General features: G+C 49.2%; 1 protein-coding gene across 2 annotated transcripts; it reads left to right on the top strand.

Moving 5' to 3' along the window:
* The first annotated feature begins 18,698 nt into the window (after nucleotides 1-18,698).
* Nucleotides 18,699-26,113, top strand: TPST2 (tyrosylprotein sulfotransferase 2). 2 transcript variants are annotated; one of them, XM_033174589.1, is made up of 6 exons: nucleotides 18,699-18,787; nucleotides 19,845-20,770; nucleotides 22,458-22,656; nucleotides 24,769-24,819; nucleotides 25,330-25,378; nucleotides 25,620-26,113. In XM_033174589.1, the coding sequence occupies exons 2-5, from the start codon at nucleotides 19,932-19,934 to the stop codon at nucleotides 25,357-25,359; spliced, it is 1,119 nt and encodes a 372-aa protein (XP_033030480.1). In that variant the 5' UTR covers nucleotides 18,699-18,787; nucleotides 19,845-19,931; the 3' UTR covers nucleotides 25,360-25,378; nucleotides 25,620-26,113. The 2 variants fall into 2 exon arrangements, with proteins under 2 accessions (XP_033030480.1, XP_033030481.1); XM_033174590.1 differs by lacking the exon at nucleotides 24,769-24,819.
* Nucleotides 26,114-26,379: the final 266 nt, after the last annotated feature.

Genomic DNA, 26,379 nt, shown 5'->3' with positions numbered 1-26,379 from the left:
GACATGCCTTAGACCTGGTATTCACCTCTATGGATGTTAGTGATCTGACATTAAGTAAAAGTGAAACAAAGAAGTGCCATGGTCAGATCACTTCCTGGTCCAACTGGACTTCTCCGCGACCTTTCCCCTCTGCCGGGAGGTAGGACCAATTAGGATGGTCCGCCCCCACTACTTAATGGATCCAATGGGCTTCCAGAGAGTGGTGGGGGATGTTTTATCCCATGTTGATGGCCTGTCAGTTGATTCCCTGGTGACCCGCTGGAACGTGGAGTTAACCAGGGCTATTGACTGTCTGGCTCCGAAGCGCCCTCTTCGATTGCATGGAGCCCGGACAGCCCCGTGGTTTTCCCCGGAGCTGAGGGCGATGAAACAGTCGCTGAGACGGCTAGAGCGCCGGTGGCGGAAAACTCATTCTGAATCAGACCGGACACTGGCTAGAGCTCAACTTCGAGTCTACCAAGTGGCAATGGCAACGGCGAAGAGGGCCTTCTTCACCGTTTCTATTGCATCTGCAGAAAACAGCAGTAGGAGACTCTTCCAGGTGGTTCGCAGTTTAGCAGAACCACCGTCGTCATCGGGGCCTGGTAGGGACCCCAAGATCTCCTGCAATGCTTTTGCAAAGTTTTTTGCAGATAAAGTCGCTCAGATTCGGAAGGAGGTAGATTCCACCGTGGGAGCAGGGCTGGGGCGGGAGAGTGCTAGAGCTCTGTCTAGTCATGTTTCATGGGATCAATTTCAATCTGTTACCTCCGAGGATGTGGACAGGCTGCTTGGACGAGTGAAACCAACCACCTGTGTCCTTGATCCTTGCCCATCCTGGCTAATAAAAGCGAGCCGGGAAGGACTGGGCGATGGGCTCCGCGGGGTGGTGAACGCTTCCCTCTGTGAGGGAGTCTTCCCATACCCACTGAAGGAGGCGGTCATTAAACCGCTTCTTTAAAAAACATCTTTAGACCCGGCCAATATGGCCAACTATCGCCCAGTCTCAAATTTACCATTCTTGGGCAAGGTGATTGAGCGGGTGGTTGCGGAACAACTCCAGGCACGCCTGGAGGATGCGGACCATTTGGATCCCTTCCAATCAGGATTCAGGCCTCATCATGGGACTGAAACTGCCTTGGTCGCGCTGGTCGATGATCTCCGGCGGGCTAGGGACAAAGGTGAGAGCTGTTTCCTAGTTCTGCTGGATCTCTCAGCGGCCTTTGACACCATCAACCATAACATCCTTCTGGACCGGCTAGAGGGGTTGGGAGCTGGGGCACTGTTATACAGTGGTTCTGCTCCTTCCTTCTGGGCCGTGTTCAGAAAGTGGTGATGGGGGATGAGTGTTCAGACCCCTGGGCTCTCACTTGTGGGGTACCTCAGGGTTCCGTCCTCTCCCCCATGCTTTTTAATATCTATATGAAGCCGCTGGGAGAGATCATCAGGTGGTTTGGGCTGGGTGTTCATCAGTATGCGGATGATACCCAGCTCTACCTCTCTTTCAAATCAGAACCAGTGAAGGCGGTGAAGGTCCTGTGTGAGTGCCTGGAGGCGGTTGGAGGATGGATGGTGGCTAACAGATTGAGGTTGAATCCTGACAAGACAGAAGTACTGTTTTTGGGGGATAGGGGGCGGGAGGGTGTGGGGGACTCCCTGGTCCTGAATGGGGTAACTGTGCCCCTGAAGGACCAGGTGCGCAGCCTGGGAGTCATTTTGGACTCACAGCTGTCCATGGAGGCACAGGTTCATTCTGTGTCCAGGGCGGCTGTCTACCAGCTCCATCTGGTACGCAGGCTGAGACCCTACCTGCCCGCGGACTGTCTCACCAAAGTGGTGCATGCTCTGGTTATCTCCCGCTTGGACTACTGCAATGCGCTCTATGTGGGGCTACCTTTGAAGGTGACCCAGAAACTGCAATTAATCCAGAATGCGGCAGCTAGACTGGTGACTGGGAGGGGCCGCCGGGACCACATAACACTGGTCCTGAGAGATCTACATTGGCTCCCAGTACGTTTCCGAGCACAATTCAAAGTGTTGGTGCTGACCTTTAAAGCCCTAAACGGCCTCGGTCCTGTATACCTGAAGGAGCGTCTCCACCCCCATCATTCAGCCCGGACACTGAGATCCAGCGCTGAGGGCCTTCTGTTGGTTCCCTCACTGCGAGAAGCAAAACTACAGGGAACCAGGCAGAGGGCCTTCTCGGTAGTGGCACCCGCCCTGTGGAACTCCCTCCCGTCAGAAGTCAAGGGAATAAACAACTACCTGACATTCAGAAAATTCCTGAAGGCAGCCCTGTTTAGGGAAGTTTTTAAACTGTGATATTTTAAATGTATTTTAATGTTTGGTGGAAGCCGCCCAGAGTGGCTGGGGAGACCCAGCCAGATGGGCGGGGTACAAATAATAAATTATTATTATTATTATTATAACCTTATACATATACTTAGTCATATACAGATACATTGTATATTCTTCACTTCCCAATTTTATTTTCCTTATATACCACCCTCCCCCTTCCTCCCCCTTAACCCTGTGACTTCCCTCCACCCGACTGTGACTTCCTTATTGATTTCATATTACCTTCATATTGAGATTATTTTTCTATGTCATAATTTTATATTTACCTATTGTATTTTGATTAATTTTAACTTTGTGAACTCAGTCTATACATATCAATAATTTTTTATTAATGCCTCTTTTATTCATATATTCGTCAACACATCTCCATTCTTACTTGAGATTTTGATTGGATTGCATTCTGATTGATGCCGTCATTCTAGCTAATTCTATCATTTCGAAAAATTTATTTTGCCATTCTTCTAAACTTGGGACCAGTTCTGATTTCCAATTTTTTTGCAATTAATAGCCTTGTGGCAACTGTTGCATATAAAAATACTTTTTTCATATCTCTGGGTATATCCTTGGTTGTTACAATTCCTAAAAGAAACGCTTCTGTTTCTTATTGATTGTTTTCTTCAACATTCCTTTTAATTCTTCATGTATAATTTCCCCCCAAAATTTAATTTTATTACAACCCCACCAGACATTATAGAGTCCCTTCAGCTATTTTGCATCTCCAGCACAAATTTGATGTTGACTTATATATTTTTGCCAGTTTTACAGGTGTTAAATACCAACTGTAGAACATTTTCATAATATTTTCTTTGATGGTAATGCACGCAGTGAAATTAATATCTGTCCTCCAGAGTTTTTCCCATTGATCTAATGTAATTGCGTATCCAAAATCTTGTCCCCATGTGATCATTACCTCTTTAACCTGTTCGTCCTTGAGTTCTCATTCAAGTAAAAAAATATATATATACATTATTGATATATTTTTAATTGAATTATTCAGAAATTCTGACTGGAATTTAGATTCCTCTTTTTGGAAACCTATTTTATTATCTTGGTTACGGTAAATTTGTTATTTAATTGATGGTACTGTAGCCAGGTCTTGCAAAACTGTGCCAATTCATTATATGGTTTCAGCTGTAATTTACCGGTACCTTGTTCTTCCCTTAAAAGTTGTTTATATGTTACTCCAGTTTTTCCGGACTTTTTCTTTATAGAATCATAGAATCCTAGAGTTGGAAGAGACCCCAAGGGCCATCCAGTCCAACCCCCTGCCAAGCAGGAAACACCATCAAAGCATTCCTGACAGATGGCTGTCAAGCCTCCGCTTAAAGACTGAGATCATTGCTAACAGTGCTGCCCACCAGGGTATTTTTGGTTCTAGTAACCTATGATATTTTCTCCATATTTTAATTAAGGATTTTCTTATTATATGGTTTGTAAATCCTTGGTGGATGCTGACCTTTTTTTAGGGAGCTGACACCATGCTTACACATTATCTCTGCTTGGGAAAAGTTGCTCGTTTATTAACATTGCACTTATTATTAAGTATACAACACCACCACATTTGTTCTGGGTATGTTTTTGTGAGCATGCACACTTCTTCAGACATCTGAAGAAGTGTGCATGCACACGAAAGCTTTATTTTTTTTAACTTCTGTGTTCCCATATTCTTTTTTTCCAAGTTGCTTTATAATGGGATGTTATGCATATGATCTTGCTGCAAACTTGCCATACAGCTTGCATACGGGGAGGGGAGCAGCAGCAACAAGAGAGAGAAACGAAGCAGAACTCCAGGAAGGACACCCACGGAAACAGTTTAAGGTGTTCTTTTATTAAAATGTGCGTCACTGTTCTGTATAGCTTGCTTTGCTGTTGTCCGGCTGTCAGTGTGTTTCCTGGAACAGCCGCTGTGGCCTCGGCACTCGAGCCCGACCTAGGGGAGCCTTCAGGTGGTTCGTGGCCTGTGGCTCCCACCCATGGCAATGTAGACGTCAATGGGGACGTTGGGCAGGGTCAGGCAGTGGCACCCTGGACATCTTCGCAGCTGCCTGCCCAAAAGACAGAGAGAGTTGATCCCCGCATTTGCTAGGAGCTGCATACAGTATTCATATGCACTATGCAAAATGGAATGTGTCACAGAATGTCATTCTATTTAAAATAAAATAAAATCCAAGTTCCAATTTCAAACAGAACTTAGGCGCTCCACTTTGCTGCTCCAGCCAGAGCTGGGAGGCAGAGTTGGGGCTGCGCGCGCCGCGCTCTCCTCTTGCCCGGTGGCGGCACGGGCGACGGCTGCTTCTCCGCCTCCTCTGGCTGCTGCTTCCGTCGGCCGCGGCGCAGCCAAAGGAGGCGGGGAGGCGGCACGCACGCACGCAAGCCAGCCAGCCAAGCGCCCAACCCCAAACGAGCCAGCCGGGCACACACACCTGGCTTGGCTCGGAAGACCGCCTTCCCTTCCCTTCGCGCTCCAGCTTTGCTGCGGATGGCAGAGAGGAGGCGAAGCGTCTGCGCAGCTCGTCCGCTGCCGCTCCAACACTGCAAACCACGCCCTCCGCCAGCCGGATTGGCTGGTGGGGGGGCATGACGCACCGGGCGCCTGGAGCCGGCTGCCTCAGACGCTCCGCCTCGCTCGCCGCCCCGAACAGGAGCAGCGCAGGCGCAGCTGTTCTTGGACTTCGCTGCTGGGCGCCCCTGCTGAGCGCGCGCGGTGTTGCAGGGCGCCCCAAACCAAATGGAAAAGACGCCTCTCTGGAGCCAGCCAGCCAAGCTCAGCGCCGGGGTGAGGGATGACCCTGCCGCTGCAGAGCGGAACAGGGTCCTAGCGCCTCCGGACGCCCCCGCTCTCCCCTCCCCGGACTCTCCTCATGGCGCCCTGGTTCACCGCACCACTACCCCAAAGGGTAAAGGCGCCCCTGGTCAGACTTCGTTTCTAAGGCCAGGTTCAGGCAAGCTATGGCGATGCCCACCAGCGTAAATGGCTTCATAAGAGAAATAGACCAATCAATGGAATAGAAGCATGTGAATGGCAGTCACCACAAGGCTGTGCACTCTTCCCAGTACGGGAGGCAGTTGGACCCTGAATACCAGTTGCGGGGGGGGGGGGTTTGAAGACCACTTTTCTTCTTTGTCCAGCATCGAGGTCAACGGCCTTTCACCCTCCCTCAAGAAAAAACAGCTACCTGATCATTTAAAGTACTCAGGGATCAGCCTGAGATGCAAACCGTTTGTTTGTTGTTTGTTTAAAAACCCTTCAGGTCTGATTGTGATGCTACAACTCAGGGCTCATCTACACTGACTTTTTGTCCTGCTCTTTCCAGGCACAAGCCTGTGCCTTAAAGCTCCATTTCCAAGCACCCTGCTCTCTCTCTTTTTCTTTTTCTTTTGCTCCAGAGCTTTCCCTGTGAAAACCTGCTTTTAAAAGCTCAATTGAAGCAAACAGCAATCTTGGTTTTCTGCAGATTGCTATTTCATAGAATCATAGAATCAGAGTTGGAAGAGACCACAAGGGCCATCCAGTCCAACCCCCTGCCAGTTCAGAGCTAAACAGTAGGTTTTCGCTGAGAAAGGGGCAAGTGGGAAACTGCTCTGATTCATGCCTAGGAAGCACCAGGCAAGCCAAAAACCACTCAGACAGCTGCTTTCCAGGCCCAGCAGAAGCAGAAGTGTTTTCGGGCCCTTAATCCTCAAACTTGTGTCTCATTGAACAACCCAGTGAGTCTCTTTTCTCTCTCACATACAGAATCAAGGCCTCCAGGTTAAAGGTGTTACGGAAATTATGGGGGGGGGTCACCTAAGCAAAGTCTCCTCCTGAGTAAACTCATTTGGGGTATGGAGTGATGCCCTTAAGGGGACCCATCTCTCTGCCATGATCCAGTAGGCGAGAGACCAGTACACAGGGAGATGCCTCAGCAGGTAATTTCTGGGTGATTCAGGAAGCCACTGGGCTAATATCCCTCAGCTGGAATCCCATTGTTCTCTCCCAGATAGGTGCTCAAGGTATCTTTGCCAATACTTAACACCCATTCACATTGGCTCAGGGCTATCTCCCTGATCTTGCTCTGTTTCCCCCATATGCTAATCTTGTTTTTCCTGTTTTTCCTATATGCCAATCATGTATGACCCTTCCCTTTCGTGATGTAGTGATGATGTAGTAATGATGTTTTCAAACTGTATTCTGGGATATGATAGGGGTTTTTAAAAGTTCTTGTAACACTGCTCTGGGTGTGCAGTTTGACTGTAACCTATTGCGCAATAAACCCTGTCTTGTCCTTGCTCCAGTGGCTGGACTTCTTTTATTTAACTCCGCAGAAACCAGTGGGCTTATCCCTAAGGGCCAGGTGGCTGGGCAGTTCCACACCTGGGATTTTTCCTTTACAAAGGGTATGCCCCCAGCTAGACTTTTAGCCTCCTGTGTCCTTTTGAAAAGAGAAATTAATCTCTGTTGGGCACAGCATACTTTCTGCTAACTCTGCGTAGCTGAAGAAGGCTTGGGACAGGAAGGGATATGGCTGCAAGGCTGTGGGTGCCAGTGGGTCCTCTGTAGCAGCCTGAAGGCAATTCAGATGGGGCTGGGCTGGGCTGCAGCCTCCCACAGAAGCTCCCGGGTTTCACACACACCCCTATGGTCCTTCCTCATCCAAGCAGGTCACAGCTCTGGGAAGGAAAAGAGGGCTTCTGAAGCATGAACTCCCAGGCAGAGGCTTCCATGCAAGGAGGACCATACACACCACCTTGAGCTCCTTGGAGAAAAAATATGGGATATAAATGCAAGCAAGCGAGCAATCAATCAATCAAGTCCTAACTTTTGTGCTATCAAGGCAACACTGAGAGGGAAGGCAGAGGGAGCTGGCAGGGTTGTTGTGGGGATAAAACAAGGCCCAAGAGAACTTCCACGGACACCCTGCTTAGGGCTGTGCAATAAATTCAGTATTGAAATAACATGTGATAAGTGTTTCAACAAGGCAATATACCAGTGAACAAAAGGAGATGCAGAATGAATAGCTTCCCAGGGGGTAGCTCAGCTGAACAATGCTTTACAGATACTTTGCAGGCAGTGTCTTGGCAAAGTAAACAATGAACTGGAAAGCTCTTCTTTCACACTCACACACACACCTGAAAAAAAAGAGGGGGAAGAGTTTTTATTTTCATTTTCTGGTGGTGTTTCATGTTGTTGGTTCCCCTAAGTGGCTTTCCTTTGATATAAAAATTAGGTTCAACCCCAGAAGGGAGTCCATGAACCCGGGGGAGAGCCTTAGTAGGGCTCCCCTCCTCTCAAGAGCACTAATGAATAAAATAGACGATACAGAATCTCCCAAAGCAAGGCGATTGCCCTGTATTTTATTACTGCTGCAGCAGGGTGTTTGCAAGCAAAGACCACGAACAAAGGTGTGCAAGCTCCTATATAGATTTTTGAAATTGCCCCCCCCCCAGCTCAAGACCACCCCTCCATACATTAGGATTACATCACAAATTGGGAGGGTCTGGTGGCAACTTGGACCCTGCCCCCATGCCTCTTGCCCTCCACAAAAAACCCATCAAGTGAAACAAAAGATATTTACATTTCTCTATATCCCAGCCAAGTTAATCACACCTTTTTGTCTGACACTCAGATATCAGGATGCCAGAGATTATCACTCAGGCAGAGGTCTGCTGAGTAGCTGGAGGGGCAACCCCCCCTTTGTTCCTGAGACAAAGAAGTACTTGGCCAGTTGGGAGTGAGGCCTGTCTTCCTGTGCTGGTTTTCAGACATGTGGCCTTATTTGTTTTTGGTACATTAATAACAATTATTATATATAAATAAAACACCTTAAAATTCTTACAACACCTTCACATTAATAAGGAAGGTTTTTATTTATTTATAAAAGAAGCCTAAGTCTTTGCTTGCTTGCCCTCCCTCCCACCCATTGATAAAAAGGGAGAGATTGGTGGAATACAGTCTGGGGGGGCCTCTTCTGAGGGGGGGGGAATGGAGGGGGAGAAGATTTGACAGGCAGCCTTATGCTTAACTGGGAGGTTGGGTACCTTGTGAGAATGATGGGGAGGGTGTTTTTCAGTGAGCAGCGCAAGCAAATGTGTGTCTACTCACAAGCAAGCCCTACTGAATTCAATGAAGCTTACTTAGAAGTAAGTTTAGTAGAACTCAGTGGGACTTATGCACAGATTCCACTTAGACCTCTGAGTGGGGAAGCAGATGCAACTTGACTAGTAAATCACTTAAACTACTCTTAAATAAGTTGAAAATATATTAAATATATTATATGGAAGTTTATTTAATATTTTTAATTAAATCTACTGCTTCCTTACATTTTAAGGCCCTCCACAACTGCGGGGAAGTATGGTGAGACCCTCTGCCGCCATAGGGAGGCGTGGCAAGGTCCCCCGCCACTGCAGATATATATCGGGATATTTAGCGGTCTATATCGCAACGTTGAAAACCAGGTATCGCCCAGCCCTAATCTCGCTGAGCTCCTTTCGAAGAGCCAAAAAGAGGAGCCCTTTGCCAACTTCTCCTTTCGAGACGACCCTCCCCGGGAAGAAGAGGCCCGAGCGGCGGCGGGCGTGTTCCTGGTCCCGGTTGCGCGTGACGTGGGTCTCTGGGCGGGCAGCGGGAGGAGCGAAGGAGGCGCCGCCGCCGAAGCCGCCCGCCCGCCCGCTCGCTCGCCCGCCGCCGCCCGCTCTCCTCGCCCGCGCCCCATCCTTCCAGGCGGTGAGTGCTCGGGGGTCCGCAGCCGCGCTGCTCCTCTCGCCGCCCCTCGCCCCCCACCCGCTCGCAGAAGGGGAGATGGGGAGGAGGCCGCCTGCCTGGCCCCCCCGGCCCGGCCCGGCCCGCGGCTTCGGGCCCCGCAGGATCAGAACATGGCGGGGGCCGGGGGGGGTAGGAATCCCCCTGTCCCGCGAGCTCTGTCTGTTTCGCGAGGCACATGGCGGCCCTGATGGGGGAACTGTCCAGCAGCGGGGGGGGGGGAGACGCGGGGGGGGGGCGCCTTGTGCCCGGAGATATGCGCTGCCCTTCGGGGAAAGCTGCGGGAGAAGTTGAGTCGAGAGCAGAGGCCTTTTGCCTGGTCAGGCCGGCCAAAGCGCCCCCCCCCCCAATCCTGAGGCCCTTTGGCATCTCCGACCTGGGGCGGGGCGGGGCGGGGGGGGCAGACACGACTGTGCTGCGCTTGAGCTGCTCCTACCCTCGAGGCTGTTGGTTTCTGCACCGGTGGGGATGCGATGCGGGGGGAGAACCCTGCTACCCAGTTGCTCAGCCACCCACGGGTGTGGCTCTAGGCCCCCCTCCCTACCCCAGGGGTGTCCCCAACCTGGACACCTTCCCTCTCTCCTGTCTGGCCTTTGGCTTCATCCTAAGCCCACCAGCATTGAGGAGAGTGACTTGTGGGGCCATGGGGATGGCTTGGACCCTAGGGGTCTGGTGTATACAGCTTTCAGGCCCTGCTCTCATCCTGGGGAGTCTTTTCTGGGCTTTGGCAATAAAGGATTGTCCAGCTTGAAGAAGAGCGTTTTTCTCTGGCTACACAAGTTAGGGCTCTTTGTGGGCTAGGAACTTGTGTGGCCTTATGTAGGCAACTTCCTCTCTCTCTTCCCCTGCAGTTGGGCAGGAACAGGGTGTGCTGCTGTGCAGCCTGAATGGGACATCCGACTTCCTGTGTGAGAGCAAGAGGCTCAAGTCCCTTGTGGTGTGACAGCTGAAGGTGGTCACCATGTGCCGAGGAACGAAGGTTGCTTGTGCACATGACCCCGAGGCCATTGCATGCTCCTGGCTCCCCGCTAACTGATCAGCAGAGGGTGAGGAAAGTCACAGGACAATGGCCTGGGGCTAAAGGAGCAAAGGTTCCTGTAGCCCACCCATGGCCAGCCAGGTGCCCCAGGGAGAAGCCCACCAACAGGGCTGCCCTCACCTGCTGGTCCCCCAGCACCTGCTCTTCCCAGGTAGGCTGCTTCTGACCCCAGAGGTTCCATGCCGTCATTGTGGGTGGCAGGTGTGGATAGACCTCTCCTTTTCAGAAGCCACCCAAGGCACAGCCACCAACACATCAAGTGACAGGGAGGCTCTGTTAGGTAATTCTGTGTAGGGGCACATGTTTCAAGGGCTAGGATACAGTTTTAAGCAGCTCTGGCTCCCCCCCCCCAATGATTTCTGGGAGCTGTGGATGGTGAAGGGTGCTGAGAGTTGTGAGGAGACCCCCCACCCCCCTCCCAGAGCTACAATTTGCAGAGTGGTTTAACAGCCTATCCCTCTTCATAGGGAATTTTAGATGGCAACATAGTGCCTTAAGTAGCGTTTTTGTAGTGGCATCCTAGTGCTTCAAATGTATGGCATGAAAGTGCCACTCCTCTGTCTTGAATTTCCCATCTGTTTCTTAGGATGACTCCATAGTGTTGTGGGAGGGAGATAAAGTCTCTCTCTCTCTCTCTCCCTCTCCCCCCCCCTGTGCTGGCCCCAAGGGTTTGTCCATGAAGCGAGGTCCAAGTCCAGTCCTGGGTCTAGGGGTCCAAAGGAGGTCAGTCCGGCGGGGAGCGAGGCAGGGAGCAGGTCAAGGTCCAAGGCAGGTTCAGGCACAAGGTTGCAGGTTGAGCACACGCTTGCAACTAAGTTGCTCACGCAACTTGGGCTGGGTCTGGCTGGCTTTTATCTGGCCCTATGCTTAGGGCCACCCCGATCCTCTGGAGACTCGCCTCTCCTCCGGGCCTGGAGGCGAGCACTCCTCCTGCAGACACTTAACTCCCTTCGCCTCTCTGCCCTGAGCCTCTGTAGCTCAGGAGAGGCTGGTGGGTTACTGGACCCAGGGGATGCCTCAGCTTCCTCTGAAGAGGCTGGGAGTGGAGCACCTGCAGGCAATGGGTCCTCCCTCCCATCAGGAGCCAGAGCAGACTCTGCTGATGCCTGCACCTGGGGATCCAGCACAGGTGGGGATCCTTCAGGCTCAAGCCCTGGCCCCGGCTCAGCTGGTTCTGGAGGCAGGGAATCCTGTGCAGGCTGGGATCCCTCAGGTTCAGCATCAGAGTCTGACTCCCAGGCCATCACACCCCCTCTCTCTCCATAGCTGCACTACAGGCAACACCATCTTTTTCTTTGCTAAGAAGCCCCAAATTCTTTTGCTTTCCCTTGAAGGCAAGGAACTCTTCCAATGTTTCTCCCACCTTTGCAACATCCTGATTTGTTCTCTGGGATTCTCTCTCTCTTTCTCTACGCCTCCCCTCTCTCTGTTTCTTAAAACTATTTTCCATAACATACTGTATATGGCAGGATCTGATTTCATAGCTCACGATTAGCAATGTGCACTATGAGAATTTGAAGGAGAAAAACATTTTCCTTTCTATTCCGTATCTCCAAATGATTTTCATTGTTTGGGACAATCCCATTAAACAAGAGCAGGTTGAATCTTACTTCCCTCCAATGATTATTATTTTTTCAACTTAAGAGTCGTCATGGGTTCAGGGCTACCCAAGTGGCTGTGGTGGTGAAAATAAGTGCCTGACAGGCTGCTGTTGGTGAGGTGAGGGTGCTGGTGGGAGGAAGTGGGGTACAGTATAGATAAGTGGAGAGGAAGCAAACCCTGTGACAGGATTGTATTTTCGTGATGAAAGATGCCTGGGACCTTCTCCTCTCCTCCTGTCTTCACATCACGTGTTCCCCTTCCCCCTTTGCTGTGATGCTGTTCCCCGATTCTGTGGCTGCCTTGTTCCAGGCCATGCTCTTGGCCCAGCCAGACAATACAGCTTACAGGGTCTTGGGTATCAGCCATTTCTGATGGAAACACTGTTTGCCCTGGGAGCTCCCAAAGCCTTCTGCTCCTTTTGTCTTTCAAAGAAGGCGAGACTGTGACCTCAGCCCTACAGGGTGCAGGACACCCATCACTTTCGTTTTAGTTGCTGCTCTGAAACTTGCATCCTTTGGGAAACAGCCCTGTGCAACCCAGAAGCTTGCCCCCAGGATTTTGACTGCCTGCCGTGCAAAAAGGGGCAGTGATGGGGGAGGAGCTGATGCTTTAGCTCTAGGATGCTGCACTTCCTCTGCCTTGCGGATATGCTGTTTGGGCTTGGCTGGCCTCCAGAGGAAGCCTCTCTGAAGCTCTTCTGAGTGTGCAGCGCCTGCCTTGCCGCTCTTGTATAGGAGGCCAGAAAGCAAAAGTGGTGTCTTGGATGGAGTGAGCTCCATGAAGCCAGGGGGCTTGTGGAAATTGAGTGAGCAGCTGGCTGCCAGGGGGCTGTGGTGGGGCAAGCCACTTGCACAGCAGACATGCCCGTGGCCTCCCTGGCATCATCACAAGCTGTTCCACGTTGTCACTTGTGTGCCCAGGTGAGCAGGCAGGTGATGCGTTGCTGGGCTGGCACACTTGATAACAGCTTGCAACATTTCTATTGCTCTTTTGTGAGGCCAGGCGTCATGGAAATTCCAATAGCAAACTCTACACAACCATTTCCAATTGATGTAGAGTTATATTGCCCCAACTCTCTTGATAATGGTGGATTTAAATGCAATTGAGTCTTTTTTTGCATTTCTGCAATTTGCTCTAGTGATTTCAAAGCCTGATTTTTGTTTGTTTGCCCCCGTCGTAGATGGATATCGGCCTGAGGAGGTGGGGTGTCTTTGTATGCTGTGCTGCATTTTCCTAAACCTTCATAATCAGCAGTTGCACCAAATCCAAACTGTACCATCAGTGAAACACCCTGAGCTTTGGAAAGCAACTCTGAGTTCACAAGGGATTTGGAATAACCGCTGTACCGTGGGTGGATTAAGTGCTGCTGCATCAGCAGGTTATCTCCTGAGCTTGAGTGATTTTTGGTCATTTTGCGGTGAAAGAGACATGGGTTCCAGCGGAGACTCTTGGCTGCTGGACAGGAAGACTGCTTTGCCAAACAATAAGAAAGCAGGGAATGATCTGCACACAGCAAGCAGGACTTTCAGCTTGTGTATTTATTTTTTAAATAATGTAGTTTATTTGCAGGTGGATATTTTGAAACATGGGCACACACTCATGACCACTTTCTCTCTGGTGTCTCTTGGGAAGTCACTGATAGCCATGCACCATTGTTTTAATTGCCTGGGATAGTAATGGCCAATCTTGGTATTGTTCACCTGACTAGTTTTGTTGGGGGTTGGGACGCCTCCATAATGAAACCAGAGCATTCCATCAGTGAATGCTTCATAAATATGGAGCATGTGCATTTGCAGATGTGCATCAACTTATGGCAAACCCAGTTGAAGAGAGAGCTGCAACACTTGCACTAAGTGTGGACTCTCTCACACAGACTTACAAACAAAACCTGAAAATATTTTTGAGGAGGCCAGCAGGTGCCACATAAAATTGCTCTGGGGCCAAAGCCAACCCCTTTCCTGGTCCTGGTCTCCTATTTCTATGTCAGATTGGGTTCATGCCCATCCTCTGGCCAACTCTATCACTAGCAAAGTGCCACGATAGCTGGTTGTCCCAGTTTCACTGCAGCTGTGTTGTCATCCCTTCACGCTCATGCTTCCTCCTGGTGTTCCCTAATTTAGAGTCAAGGAGGGAAACAGCAGGTATTGCTGCACTCTCAGTCTCTGTCTGGCAGTAGCAGTGATGGAGGCATCAAAGAAAGGGCTGCTCAACAGGTCACGGCGTGGCCTGCCCCATCCAAGGGTTGCAGCCCTGAAAATTAGCAGGTGCTGAGGGCTTCTCCACACTTACCTTTCCTCCGCACTTTCCAGGCACAGCCCACGCTTTGAGGCACCAGGTCTGAATGTTCTTTTTTTGCCCCAGAGCTTTCCATGTGAAAAATACAGAAATGGAGCAAATGACAATCTTTGGAAAAACTGAATTGCTCTTTGTTGTGCTTCAGCTTCAGACAGTGGGTTTTTGAGGGGAAGGCTCCAAGGCAAAAGCGAGAGAGTGCTGGGACACAAAACTTCAAAGCGCGGACCATGCAGGAAATGGTGAACTGAATGAGGAGCTCTCCAGGTCACCCAGAGATGGAGAAGACTTTTAACTCCCATCAGCCCCAGTCCACAGGGCCAGGGTAGAGGATGATGGGCGTTGTAGCCCATCAAGATCTGGAGAGCCACAATTGCTCAGCCCATCTGTAGGCCAATTCCCATGGGGGTGTCCACAATGGGAGTTCATTGCCACCTATTTTTTTCCTACCCTCTTTCTGTGAGTGGGAGGTAACTCTCACTGTGTTTGGTTTCTGCTCTGTGAAGAAGGACACTTGGAATATGCTGAGGAGGGGGCTCTGGTGGGCTTGGATTAGACTCTTTAACTGTCCTCTCACTTCGTAAGCCAAGAGGCCTTAACTTGGGCCTTGCGTGGCAAACACCTTGCCTGCATCATGGATGGTTCTCCTATGGGCAGAGAGCAATTCCTCATCACCAGATGATCTGGTTTGCTGCCCACCTTCTACTGGTGTCAGTAGTTTGGATTGCCTTGCATGTTGTTGGATGAAGGGTGCTGCCTTGAAGCAGAGGGTTACGAAGGCAGGGCAGCCTGGAGCTCAGAGGGAAAGCTGTGCCCACGAAAAGTTCCAATCTTGATCTCCAGGCAAGGCTGGGAACATCCCCCCCCCTGAAACGCTGGAGCCCCGGCCTCTGTCCTTGTAGACAATATGGAGCTAGCAACTCCAGGGCATAATTGGTTATAAGGCAGTGGGAGCCTTTGGCCTTTTCCTGCTTGTGAGATCTCTGCCTTCCCTCAGCAATCCTAGAGTGCCTGGCCTCATCTCATGGGTGGCAGAGCAAGTGGCATATTCCACCTTCCAGGTTTACAATGCAGGCCCCGCCGACCAGCTGATGGAGGGGGCAGGCTTGGTGGTGTGCAGAACACCTGCAATCGAAGGCAAGCTTCCTGCTGTCGTTACCCTCCCCACCATCTATCTCACTCCTCCTGGAAGAGGAGACTTTTTATTAAAGGGAAAAAGTCTTGCACCAATTTATTACTTCCAAAATGCCCTGGAGTTTAAGCCGGATAATGAAATGCCCTTCCGATCACAAAAACTCCCCAAGGCAGTCCACAACTGAGTGCATTTGCATGCAGCAGCATCTGTTGAATCATTGCTGGCTTTATTTAAATCTTGCTGAAGAAGAAGCTGGCTTTTGTTCTGCCATCCCTGGTGAGGTGGGTGGAGACTGTCCAAGGGGTCCTCTCCTATGAATTTCCTGTGCACGGATCATAATTTCCTTAGCAACAAGCACATGTGATGGTTTCTAGAGTAGCTCCATCCATTTGAACTACTTTTTGAAAAGTCTGTAAGGCCACAAGAACACGTGGCCTCAAAAACATCACCCTTTACTACCTTGTTTGCAAGTAGGTCACCAGGGTTTAAGCAGATGGATTTGGAGACTTGCTGGACTGCACAGTCAGCCCTTCTGCTCCTCCAGCTCTTGGTAAAGGAGCCTAGTTTACAAGTTGGGACGAATCTTGTGTTAATGTTCTCTCGGGGGGGGGGGGCAATTGCAGGAGAGTCAGCAAGAGCGAGCTTATGCTTTTCTGCTTTCCCTAGTCTGCATCTTCTCCCAAGGAACTTGCCCACCTGCCATTCTCCCCAGCCAAGCTCCATGATCTGAACCAACGCCAGCTTGCAGGGCATGAGGGACTCAGAAACAGCAATTATGGGGGAGAATTGGTGGCAGGATGTAAGGAGACACACCTCTCCCTTTCTGCCCTCTGAGTCTCCCCTGAGTTGGGAACATAGCTCAGGGGCAGAACCTCCCAGTTTCATTTATTTGGTAAGTAGGTTTAAGACTGTAGCCTCAGTTTATTTTTGTTTCTCTCTGTGTGTGTAACCCAGAAAGTGAAGTTGAATCACTCATGAGTGTGCACCAACTAAATATGTGAACTATCCCCTTAGAAAAGCATTGTGATCTGAGTTTCTGGGAGGAAATGAAATGCATAGTAAATAAGCTGACATGTCTTCTGCTTTTTAACTTTTCTTAGGTTTCTTCCAGGACGTGGGTGGCGCTGTGGGTTAAACCACAGAGCCTAGGGCTTGCTGATCAGAAGGTTGGTTGTTCAAATCCCCGCGACGGGGTGAGCTCCCGTTGCTTGGTCCCAGCTCCTGCCCACCTAGCAGTTCGAAAGCACGTCAAAGTGCAAGTAGATAAATAGGTACCGCTCAAGCGGGAAGGTAAACGGCGTTTCCATGCGCTGCTCTGGTTCACCAGAAGCGGCTTTGTCATGCTGGCTACATGACCCGGAAGCTATACGCCGGCTCCCTTGGCCAGTAACATGAGATGAGCGCCACAACCCCAGAGTCGGACACGACTGGACCTAATGGTCAGGGGTCCCTTTACCTTTACCTTTAAGTTTCTTCCAGTGGTGGTGCAGTGCTGAACAATGCTCCCTGTGTAGCATTTGATCAGTGAGGGCTGTTGCAAATACACAAATCCTGTTTGATATTGGGGCCATATATGTATGTGTGTTTAGGTGTAAGTGAGTGAGTTAGAATGCCTTAGGTCCAAACTAGGTTCAGTGTCAAATGTTTCTTTGCAGCATGCAGGTTAAAATTGCTCCCCTGACATTGCTGTTTTTATTGAGAAGAAAGCTCCCATGGGCACCAATTTTGTGTTTTTAAATTGTAAACCACCCTGTGATTCTCGGATGAAGGGCAGTATAGAAGATATAATAATACCGTAGTAGTAGTAATAATAATGATGATGATGATGCCCCAGTTGCATCTCCAGTTAAAAGGAGGAGCCAGGAAGCAGCAAGTGATGGGGAATTGGGAGTAGGGGATAGAGGGGGACACAACAGAAGGCGGCTGTGCGAAGATGTGTTTGGGCAACTTCCCCACCCCCTGGATCTTCCGGGTGGCTCCCACCACTTTCCACCTGTGCCCTTTGTGCTTTTCAATGCATTGTGGTTCTTGCCGTCTCTGTGGAGCCTGTGCAGGTACTTTGTGAGTGAGGCTGTTAGCCAAGGCTTCCCTCTTTCTGAGCTGAACACATGCTTGGTTGCTGTCACATCGGAATGACCTCCAGTGCTTCAGAGCGAGTTTGTTACAATCAAGATGCTGGTGCTGCCTTGATGATTGCCATCAGGGTGCGAGTCTGGCCTTCGCCAAAATGGTGCCCTCCAGACACTTACTAGTTGGTTCAATGTACCTTTAGGAAATTAATAATAAACCTTTGTTGAGCATTTCGCTTTTGATTATTTCATTTTTATTTATTAAATTTGTGTACCCCCATACCCTTAGATCTCAGGGTGATTCACAACATAAGATGACAATAAAAAACCCACTTTTGATTATATTCCACATGTATTCCCAACATTTAGCGAAACAAACAACACCGGATGTAGCTGCTTTGTGCTATTCTAAACACAATGGCTAAGTGGATGAGAGCAGGTTTCTCAGAGCTTGCAAAGAGGAACTTTCTTCTTTGAACTGCTGACAGGCCTTTCCCCCCTTAAGTCATATTATACATATTTGTGCGTGTGCGAATCTATAAATAAGAGGAGGGAAAGCTGCTCACGGCTGAAGCCCTTCAAGGGATGTTTATGTCCCTCGCTTTGCCTCACTTTGTATAATATGGCTGCCCCAGGTTGTCATGGCAACAGGCTTATTCTGTGGGCTGCACATTTGAAGGGTCCCTTCTTTAAGATGGGGACAAGTCAGTGCCTGCCAACACCACACTTTAACCTGGGGTAGTTTCCACCAAAAGCATTTAGATTGCCTTGGGTCATTTGGAGTGAATCTGTAGTTGTAAAGAAGCCCCAATAATGAGCCATTTAGACAATAGTTATTTGCCTCCAGTTCTAACTCAAGTGGAAATTTGATGTGTGTTTTAAAAAATTGCCTCTTGTAGGATAAAGACACTTTTTGCTACACTTTGCCACACATTGCTACTCCTTCGCCGGCCGCCTAGCATGTGGTAACATCCCCCTGGTCACTTGCCAAGCGACCGAGGGCATCATGGCAGAATCTGGCCTTCAGAATGATCTCTAGCAAGATGAGGGGCTCTTATCTTGTGTCCTTCTTCCAGCTTGGGAGAGACATGATCACATAAACAGCAGCAGGGTATTTATGTCTGTTCGACTGGATGCATAATTTTGTGGAGCCTCTGTAGCTCTCAGGATGTTGGGAGCTGCAGTCCTGCAACCTTGGACGTCCTCCATCCCTGATGGTTAAGCTGTGTATAAATGGTTCAACAACACGGCTGCTTGTTTGCACACCCAGCACTCGGTTTGTTGTTGCAGATGCAACCTGCTTTTGTGTGAGCTTGTGTCATAATTGCGTGTCTTGGGGTGGGTGGTGGAGGAGCCCAGCTGACCGCTGCTGAGAAACGGCACCCATGCTGCTAAGAAGGGGAATCTCTTGCTCCTTGTGGCTCCAAGGCCCTCCCTGCTCAGCATCTGACTGACCTTGTCCTTCTTCCCTCCCTCCCTCCCCAGCACAGAGAATCTCTCCCGCCTGGGTGTTTTTGGAGAGCAAGAAGCAGCTAGCAAGCCAGCCAGCTGCAAAATGAACTTCCCAGACCGAGGTGAGCACCTGGCCGCCGTAATGGATGTGCTGCCATGTGCTGGCAGTGGGTGCATGAATCTTTGATGGTTCTGCCGGCGTGTTCCCACTGTTCTCTCTCCCCCCCACACACATTTTGTGAGATTAATATTTGATCACGCTCAAAAGCTACCAGAAGCCATTTGGAGCTGGCTTGGTTATTGGCACGGAGGCCCAGTGGAGCATTGAGAGGAAGGCTGCTGTGCGGGGGAGGGGGGCATTGGCTGTGAGCCAGAGGGCCTGGCTGGGCAGAGGTATTTGAGTGGGGGTCCCACTTTCTCAAGAAGAAGGCTCTAGTCTTGGCTCAGACGGGGGCTCCAGGAGTGGTTCCCTCCAAGTGAACAGAGTTCAAGGGGTCTATCAACAGTTTGCCTTGGGGGAGTGTAAGAACTGGATGAGGAGAAGGTCCAGAACATTCAAAGTGGTTGAGCACCTGCTTTGCATGCAAAATGTCCCAGATTCATTTCTGGCACCTTCTGGTAGTACTGGGGGGAAATGCTCTTCTGAAAATTTGGATGGCCACTGCCAGTCAGTGTAAAAGGTAAAGGTAAAGGTACCCCTGACAGTTAAGTCCAGTCATGGATGACTCTGGGGTTGCGGCGTTTTTTCGCTCTATAAGTCGAGGGAGCCGGTGTTTGTCCACAGACAGCTTCTGGGTCATGTGGCCAGTCAGTGTGCTGTTGTTGTTCAGTTGTTCAGTCGTGTCCGACTCTTCGTGACCCCATGGACCAGAGCACGCCAGGCACTCCTGTCTTCCACTGCCTCCCACCGTTTGGCCAAACTCATGCCAGTCGCTTCGAGAACACTGTCCAACCATCTCATCCTCTGTCGTCCCCTTCTCCTTGTGCCCTCCATCTTTCCCAACATCAGGGTCTTTTCCAGTCAGTGTAGACAAAACTAAATTAGATGGACCCCTACTAAGCAGTTTGGCTCTCCTGTTCTCCCCATAAAGCAATGCAATGGAATGAAAATATTGAGCTAAATGTCCAGTGAACAAGTATCCATCCCCTTCTTGAATGGTTGGCTTTTGTCCTTTCCAGGGAGTCTGTGGCTTGGCCTTCCATCCTCCGAATGCTGAAAGTGGGGAGAGCACCTCCGGATCCTGCGCCCATGTGGATGGGGAGAGGATGCGGGTGACCATGAGGCGGGTGCTTATGGGGGTGGGCTTTGCCATTGCCCTGATGGTCTCTGCCCACCTGGGCCAACAGATGCTGCAATGCCAGCACATACTGGGCCAAGGTGCCAACCGGGGACTGATGCGCCCGGAGAATGAGGAGCTGGTGATGTTGGACTCCAACCGGGTGGAATACCGTTACAGCAAGGAGATGCCTCTGATCTTCATTGGTGGCGTCCCCCGGAGCGGGACTACACTGATGCGTGCCATGCTGGACGCTCACCCGGAAGTACGCTGTGGGGAGGAGACGCGCATCATTCCGCGTGTGCTAGCCATGCGCCAAGCCTGGTCCAAATCTGGCCGGGAGAAGATGCGCTTGGACGAGGCTGGGGTGACTGACCAAGTCTTGGATGCCGCCATGCAGGCCTTCATCCTGGAGGTGATTGCGAAGCATGGAGAGCCAGCCAGGTACCTCTGCAACAAAGACCCCTTCACGCTCAAGTCCTCCCTGTACCTCTCCCGCATCTTCCCAAACTCCAAGTTCCTCCTGATGGTGCGTGATGGCCGGGCCTCCGTCCACTCCATGATCACCAGGAAAGTCACCATTGCTGGCTTTGACCTCCGCAGCTACCGGGACTGCTTGATCAAGTGGAACAAAGCCATTGAGGTGATGCACTCCCAGTGCTTGGAGATTGGGCTCTCGCGGTGCCTCCCCATCTACTATGAGCAGCTTGTCCTGCACCCCCAAAAAACGATGCAGGCCATCATGGAATTCCTGGACATCGCCTGGAGCGATGCTGTCCTGCACCACGAGGAGCTGATTGGGAAGCCGGGCGGAGTCTCCCTTTCCAAGTGAGTGTCTGTGCTGCAGCCTCGCTGCAGTGCTTGAGATGTGGGGAGGAGGAGATGTGTGCATTTCTGCCACACTGGCCGTCATCTCTGGAATTGTCACGCCTTAGTTCACACACAATATGGGATAGGGTGCAGCTGAGTCTTAAGAGCATCTCCTTGCGTGCAGAAGATCCTAGGTTCCGTCTCTGCTGATGACATCTCCAGAGAGGGAAGAGAAAGTCCCCCCTGCAGAACCCTGGAGAGCCTCCGTCAGCCAGCAGAGACAGCACTGAGCTAGATTTTGCAACAGATCATTCAAACGCGATTGAAGGGCTCTCCTGCCCAGTGGCGGAGGAAGCCACCTGGCCACCCAGGGTGCCCTGCCCAGGGCCAAAAAAAGCCCTTAATAAACAAAAGGAAAGGAAAGGAAAGCAGCCACTTGCTCGCTTGGCCGGTGGCTGCTTCCCTTCCCTTTTGTTTTTTTAAAGGGCTTTTTTTTGGCCCTGGGCGGAGCCACAGAGGTGAGGGGTGGGCCAGCGAGGAAGGGCGTCACGCCCAGCCATAAGCGTGACACTTCGCTGGCCCGCCCCTCGCCTCAGCGCCACAGCTCCACCCGGGGCTGAAAAAAGCCCTTAAAGAAAAACAAAAGGAAAAGGGAAGCAGGCGGTGGCCGGCCAAGCTAGCAAGCAAGCCAGATGTTGTTGTGCACCGAGCGATGTTTTTGGCTCGGCTATGGAGGCGCCGATCGCAGGGGTGGGCCCCCGCCCCGAGTCTCGCCCCCCAGGGCGGTACCCGGGGCGAACCACCCCCTACGCCCCCCTCGCTATGCCCCTGCTCCTGCCCATTGAGAACCTGGCAGGGGAGGGACGGAGAGCTCCATCTGTCTTCCAGGTGGGGCCCAGGGAAGCTGCTCTGCTACAACTGCAGGAGGGGGCTGCAAATTTAGCTCTGGTGACTAGCAAGGAAAGTCATAGGGGAAACTCATTTTTTAAAACTCGCACACCAGGAGCTGTGGGAGGCAAAGTCCCTCTCAAAGCGTCCCTGTATTGACTTACTTAATTTATACCCTACTTTTCCTCCAGCCCTGCTACTTTTCTAGCTTCATAGCTGTTTCCCCTCCCTCCAGGGCTCAGTGTGGAGTGACCTCCTGGTCTGTTGCTAAACTCACAAGTGCTTAATTCACCTGGCCTTTTTTAGTGTTTTCCTGGGTGCTTCCCTGCCTGGGACAGCCTCTTGCTTTGTAGAGCTGGGCTTCCTTGCAGACCAACTTTAAACTTATATAGCCGTGGGGATTAAGAGAGCCTTGTTGCAACAAGGGCACGTGGCTCAGCTGTGGACCAGAGACAGTGGTGATGACAGGAGGGATCGGATAGTTAAGCACCTCCTATGAATGCAAGCTTGTTAAAATTAGCTCTTGCCTAAACCTATGCTAAAAAACTTCTAAATTGAAGCGATGAACTGCCTTTAAAGCTTAAACTGAGCACTAGGCTTAAACTTCCATTTGTACACTGAATTTTGTTCCGGCTCAATTGCTGTGGCCTTCTGTTGTCATTTAGCAATGGCTGCAGTAAAGAGAAGCAGATCAAGGGCCTCACAGCGAAAACTAGGGACTTTGGAAGGTTGAAGAAATCAAGAGAGAACGTGAGCAGGTGCCATCCCTTGCCTCTCTGCTCTAGCCGGTTCTTACTGTTTTCTTGCCATTGTGCAGGATTGAGCGATCCACGGACCAGGTGATCAAGCCAGTGAACACAGAGGCCTTGACAAAGTGGCTGGGGCACATCCCGGCAGATGTGCTGCAGGACATGGCTCAGATTGCCCCCATGCTGGCCAGGCTAGGCTACGACCCCTATGCAAACCCACCCAACTATGGGAATCCAGACCCCCTGGTGATCAACAACACACACAGGGTGAGTGCCACTAAGCCGGTCATCCTTCAGGTGACGGGAGATGGGTTGTGTGGTTTCCACCAGATCTATGCCATGCGATAAAAGATCCTGTAGCAGATCAACTTGTCTCACTTTTAGCATTACTAAAGTTTGCCTTTATGGTGCAGCAGTTCAGTGACATCGCATTCTGCTCGAGAACGTGATTTTTTTTAAAAAAAGAGCACGAAGCCTTCATTGTTCAAGGAAAGGGAAACAACTAGTACAATATCAAGAAAGGCAGCAAAAGTTCTTACTCTTCTTAGGGCTGTAAGATAATGTACTGGTGAAGATTTGTGATCAGAACTCCTGTTTAAATAAATAATAATTAATAATAATAATAATAATAATAATAATAATTTATTTGTACCCCACCTATCTGGCTGGGTTTCCCCAGCCACTCTGGGCGGCTTCCAACAGAGATTAAAATACATGAAAATATCACACATTAAAAACTTCCCTGAACAGGGCTGCCTTCAGGTGTCTTCTGAATGTAAGGTAGTTGTTTATCTCTTTGACATGAGATGGGAGGGCATTCCACAGGGCGGGCGCCATTACCAAGAAGGCCCTCTGCCTGGTTCCCTGTAGTTTTGCTTTTCGCAGTGAGGGAACCAACAGAAGGCCCTCGGCGCTGGATCTCAGTGTCCGGGCTGAATGATTAATAAGTAATTAAGCACTTGCTGTGGCAGGGAAAGGTTTCCTGAATGTGATCAGAGCAGCTACACTGATCTGATTCATATCCCAGAAGGATCCAAAGAGCCCCTGCAGTGGTAAAAACGCATGCCAGTAGTTTCAGAGACAGTCTAGATCAGGGAACGGGTTAATCCCCTAGGCTACCAAGAATGGAGCACACACACACACGCCCCATTAAAGTATATTAAAGATTTGTGGTGTGTGTGGTTTAAGCTCCCTGCAACACAAACTGATCTGGTAGCCTTGAGTAGAGATGTAAAATTTTCTGAAATTTTGAGGCTTGGAAAGAAACCCGTTTTTTTCCGGGTTTTGTTTTTTTTTTAACCCAGAAATTTTGGGGGAAATTGAAAATAATGCTACATTAGCATTTCTTTTTCTTTTCCAGTTTGAAAGTCATTCTGTTACTTTAGAAACATAAAATATAACTATGGACAATTTTAATGGGCATAAAATTATCACAACTAGCATATTAAAAATATAGTGTATCCAAACAATTATTACAAACAAAATTTGCTTTTAAAATAATATTTATTTGAATTTGTAACAAATGGAGCAACAATCTCCTGAACTGTTTACTAGTTTATGTGGAACAAAAAAAAAACACAAAACAATTTTTTAAAAATCCAGAAGTAACAATTATTCATTGGAGAGTTCAGTTTGTAACCTAGGACTTGCTTGTCCTCACAGAAATTAGAATAATCTGATACCATACATAATTTTTAGAAATGATTTATAAAATATTTGAACCCCTTATCTTAAAATATTTTATTCATCATGTTAAAATAAAACATTCCATAATCTATTTTTTATTATTTCAATTTTTCGGGGGGAAACAAAAAAGGCTTCAGGAAAAGAACGGGGGGAACCTGGCCCCCCCCAAATTTTTCCGGTTTTTTTCCAGGCCTTCACATCTGTAGCTTGAGTTGATATTTTAAACATTCCAGTTGTGTTAATTTGGGCAGAATTGGGAAGTGCTTGTCTCTCATTCCCAGCATCCTAGTGGCTGAAGGACCCCCATTTTTCAAAGCTAGAAGATACGCATATTGTTCTCTATCTGAGCTCTTCTGTGTTCCTTTGAGCAGCCAAAGGTGTCTTCCTATTGGTCAAGAAGAGCCTCTTCCCACTTTCCCCATTTCTCCAGTTCACTTCCCTTCCATTCTGTGATTTGCAGCATTTATTGTCCTAATTGCATAATATTGACTAGAGTCCAGAATGGGGCAGCATTATTGAGGATAGCCAGCTTCCCAACTGCACAGAGACCTTCTGCAGGAGTAATCACTCATGCCTTGGCCAAAGAGCAGCATTCAGAGCGGAGGTGGACTCTGTGAGAGTTGAATGTGAAATCAGAGGTGTGGAAATACTGGGCAGACAGGGGCCTCACCTGACCTTTTGCTCTTTGCACAGGTTCTTAATGGGGATTTTAAAACGCCTGCCAATCTGAAAGGACACCTTCAGGTGAGTTCCCCTTTCCCAGTCACCTTTCTTCATCTGTTCTGCTCTATTCTCTGTTGCCTCTATGCTCATCCCCCCAAAGACCCAGGAATGTTTTGGGCCCTCCCTCCCAGGCCAGCTACTGAAGGGAAACGGCAAATGTCCTCTTTCCCCATGCCTTGATCTCAGGGTTCTGCACTTTGGAACTGAATTGCAGCCATGTTTAGGAGATCATCTGGGACTCTTCCCATGGAAATTCCTCTTCCCTTCATTCTCTTCTAATTACACATATTTGTAAAAAGAAAAAGAAAAAGCTCCATCATGGTCAAATGTATAATTCTTCACATTTTCAGGCAGCTTTGACTTTTTCTAATTGAGATATAAATTCTGCAGCACATGATATATAGTGGGTTGATTTAATATTTTGGCAGACTAACTTTGCTCCTCCTTGGCCAAGTTTAGAAAGGCAGAGTTCCCAGTGTAAAAAGAGCACAAATAATATGCTATTTTTTCCTGCCTTGTGTCTTTTTGCAGGGTGCACAAAATACTACAGCTTTTCACTGACAAAGCTAGTAATTTCCAGGTATGTATTTGAGAAGGTGAGCAGATCTTCTTGCCAGGGTAGTAGAACTTATTTCTCTTAATTCTCAGCTTCCCTAAATTTATAAAAATTAGGAGTGGGGGGTATGTCTGAAAGCTTTGCCTTGTAATCCCAAACTTATATATTTTGGGTGGCGGCAGTGGCATCAATATAATAAATATCAATACTTTGGTATTGAGTTCCAGGAGTAACTTTTTTCTGCCTTCCTCTTTGCCTCCTTTAGATGCAAATTGCTTCCCGTTGCTCCGAGGAGAAGAAAATTTGCAACCAGCAACAGTGGAGCTCTGTTATCCAAGCATATTGCTTGCTACTGTTATTGCCAAATCAAGTGCTCTCCGTGAAACACTTTGTGTGTGTGTGTGTGTGTGTGTGTGTGCGTGTGCATTTATTTGCCAGGTTTGGACAATTCTGACTCCCTTGTTTGAACACTCCCTGTGGTAAAAGGGTGAAATCTGTGGAAATAACAGAGAACCACAAAGTATATTGGAGAAGATTTTATAGTGGTCTACTGGGGACCTTTTAAAAGTGTCTTGTAATTTTTGTTCTCTAATTTGCAGACCTCAGATAGCTCCATTAATATAACCTCGTTAGAGCGCTTTTGTCTTATAGGCAACAATCCCGAATTTGCCGCCTTTTAATTATCTCATTTGTAATTTACAAAAATAAAATAGATTTATTTATTAATTCTTAAATAAATATATGAGGCTGTCTCCTTCACATCTTGCCTTCCTTTATTTCACCTGAGCTAAGAATGGGTCAGATACAGTATTAAAGTGCTGTAACCACAAAGCCACTCTTTATATAGAAGATTGTTCCTATTGTCATCATATCAAAATTAACCCCCCACCCAAATGTTTGAAGAAGAGAGAAAATGTGTGAATGTCTCTGTCGGCATAAGTGCCAGTACAGAACTGGGAATGATAGGCAGGGACATTTCTATAAAGCTATAGCAGGACTTGGTGACTTTCCTGGTTACTTTGAAC

Source organism: Lacerta agilis, chromosome 17, assembly GCF_009819535.1.
Source record: "Lacerta agilis isolate rLacAgi1 chromosome 17, rLacAgi1.pri, whole genome shotgun sequence".
Classification (NCBI taxonomy): Eukaryota; Metazoa; Chordata; class Lepidosauria; order Squamata; family Lacertidae; genus Lacerta; species Lacerta agilis.
The sequence above is the reverse complement of the archived record's forward strand: the minus strand, read 5'-3'. Positions and strand labels throughout refer to the sequence as shown.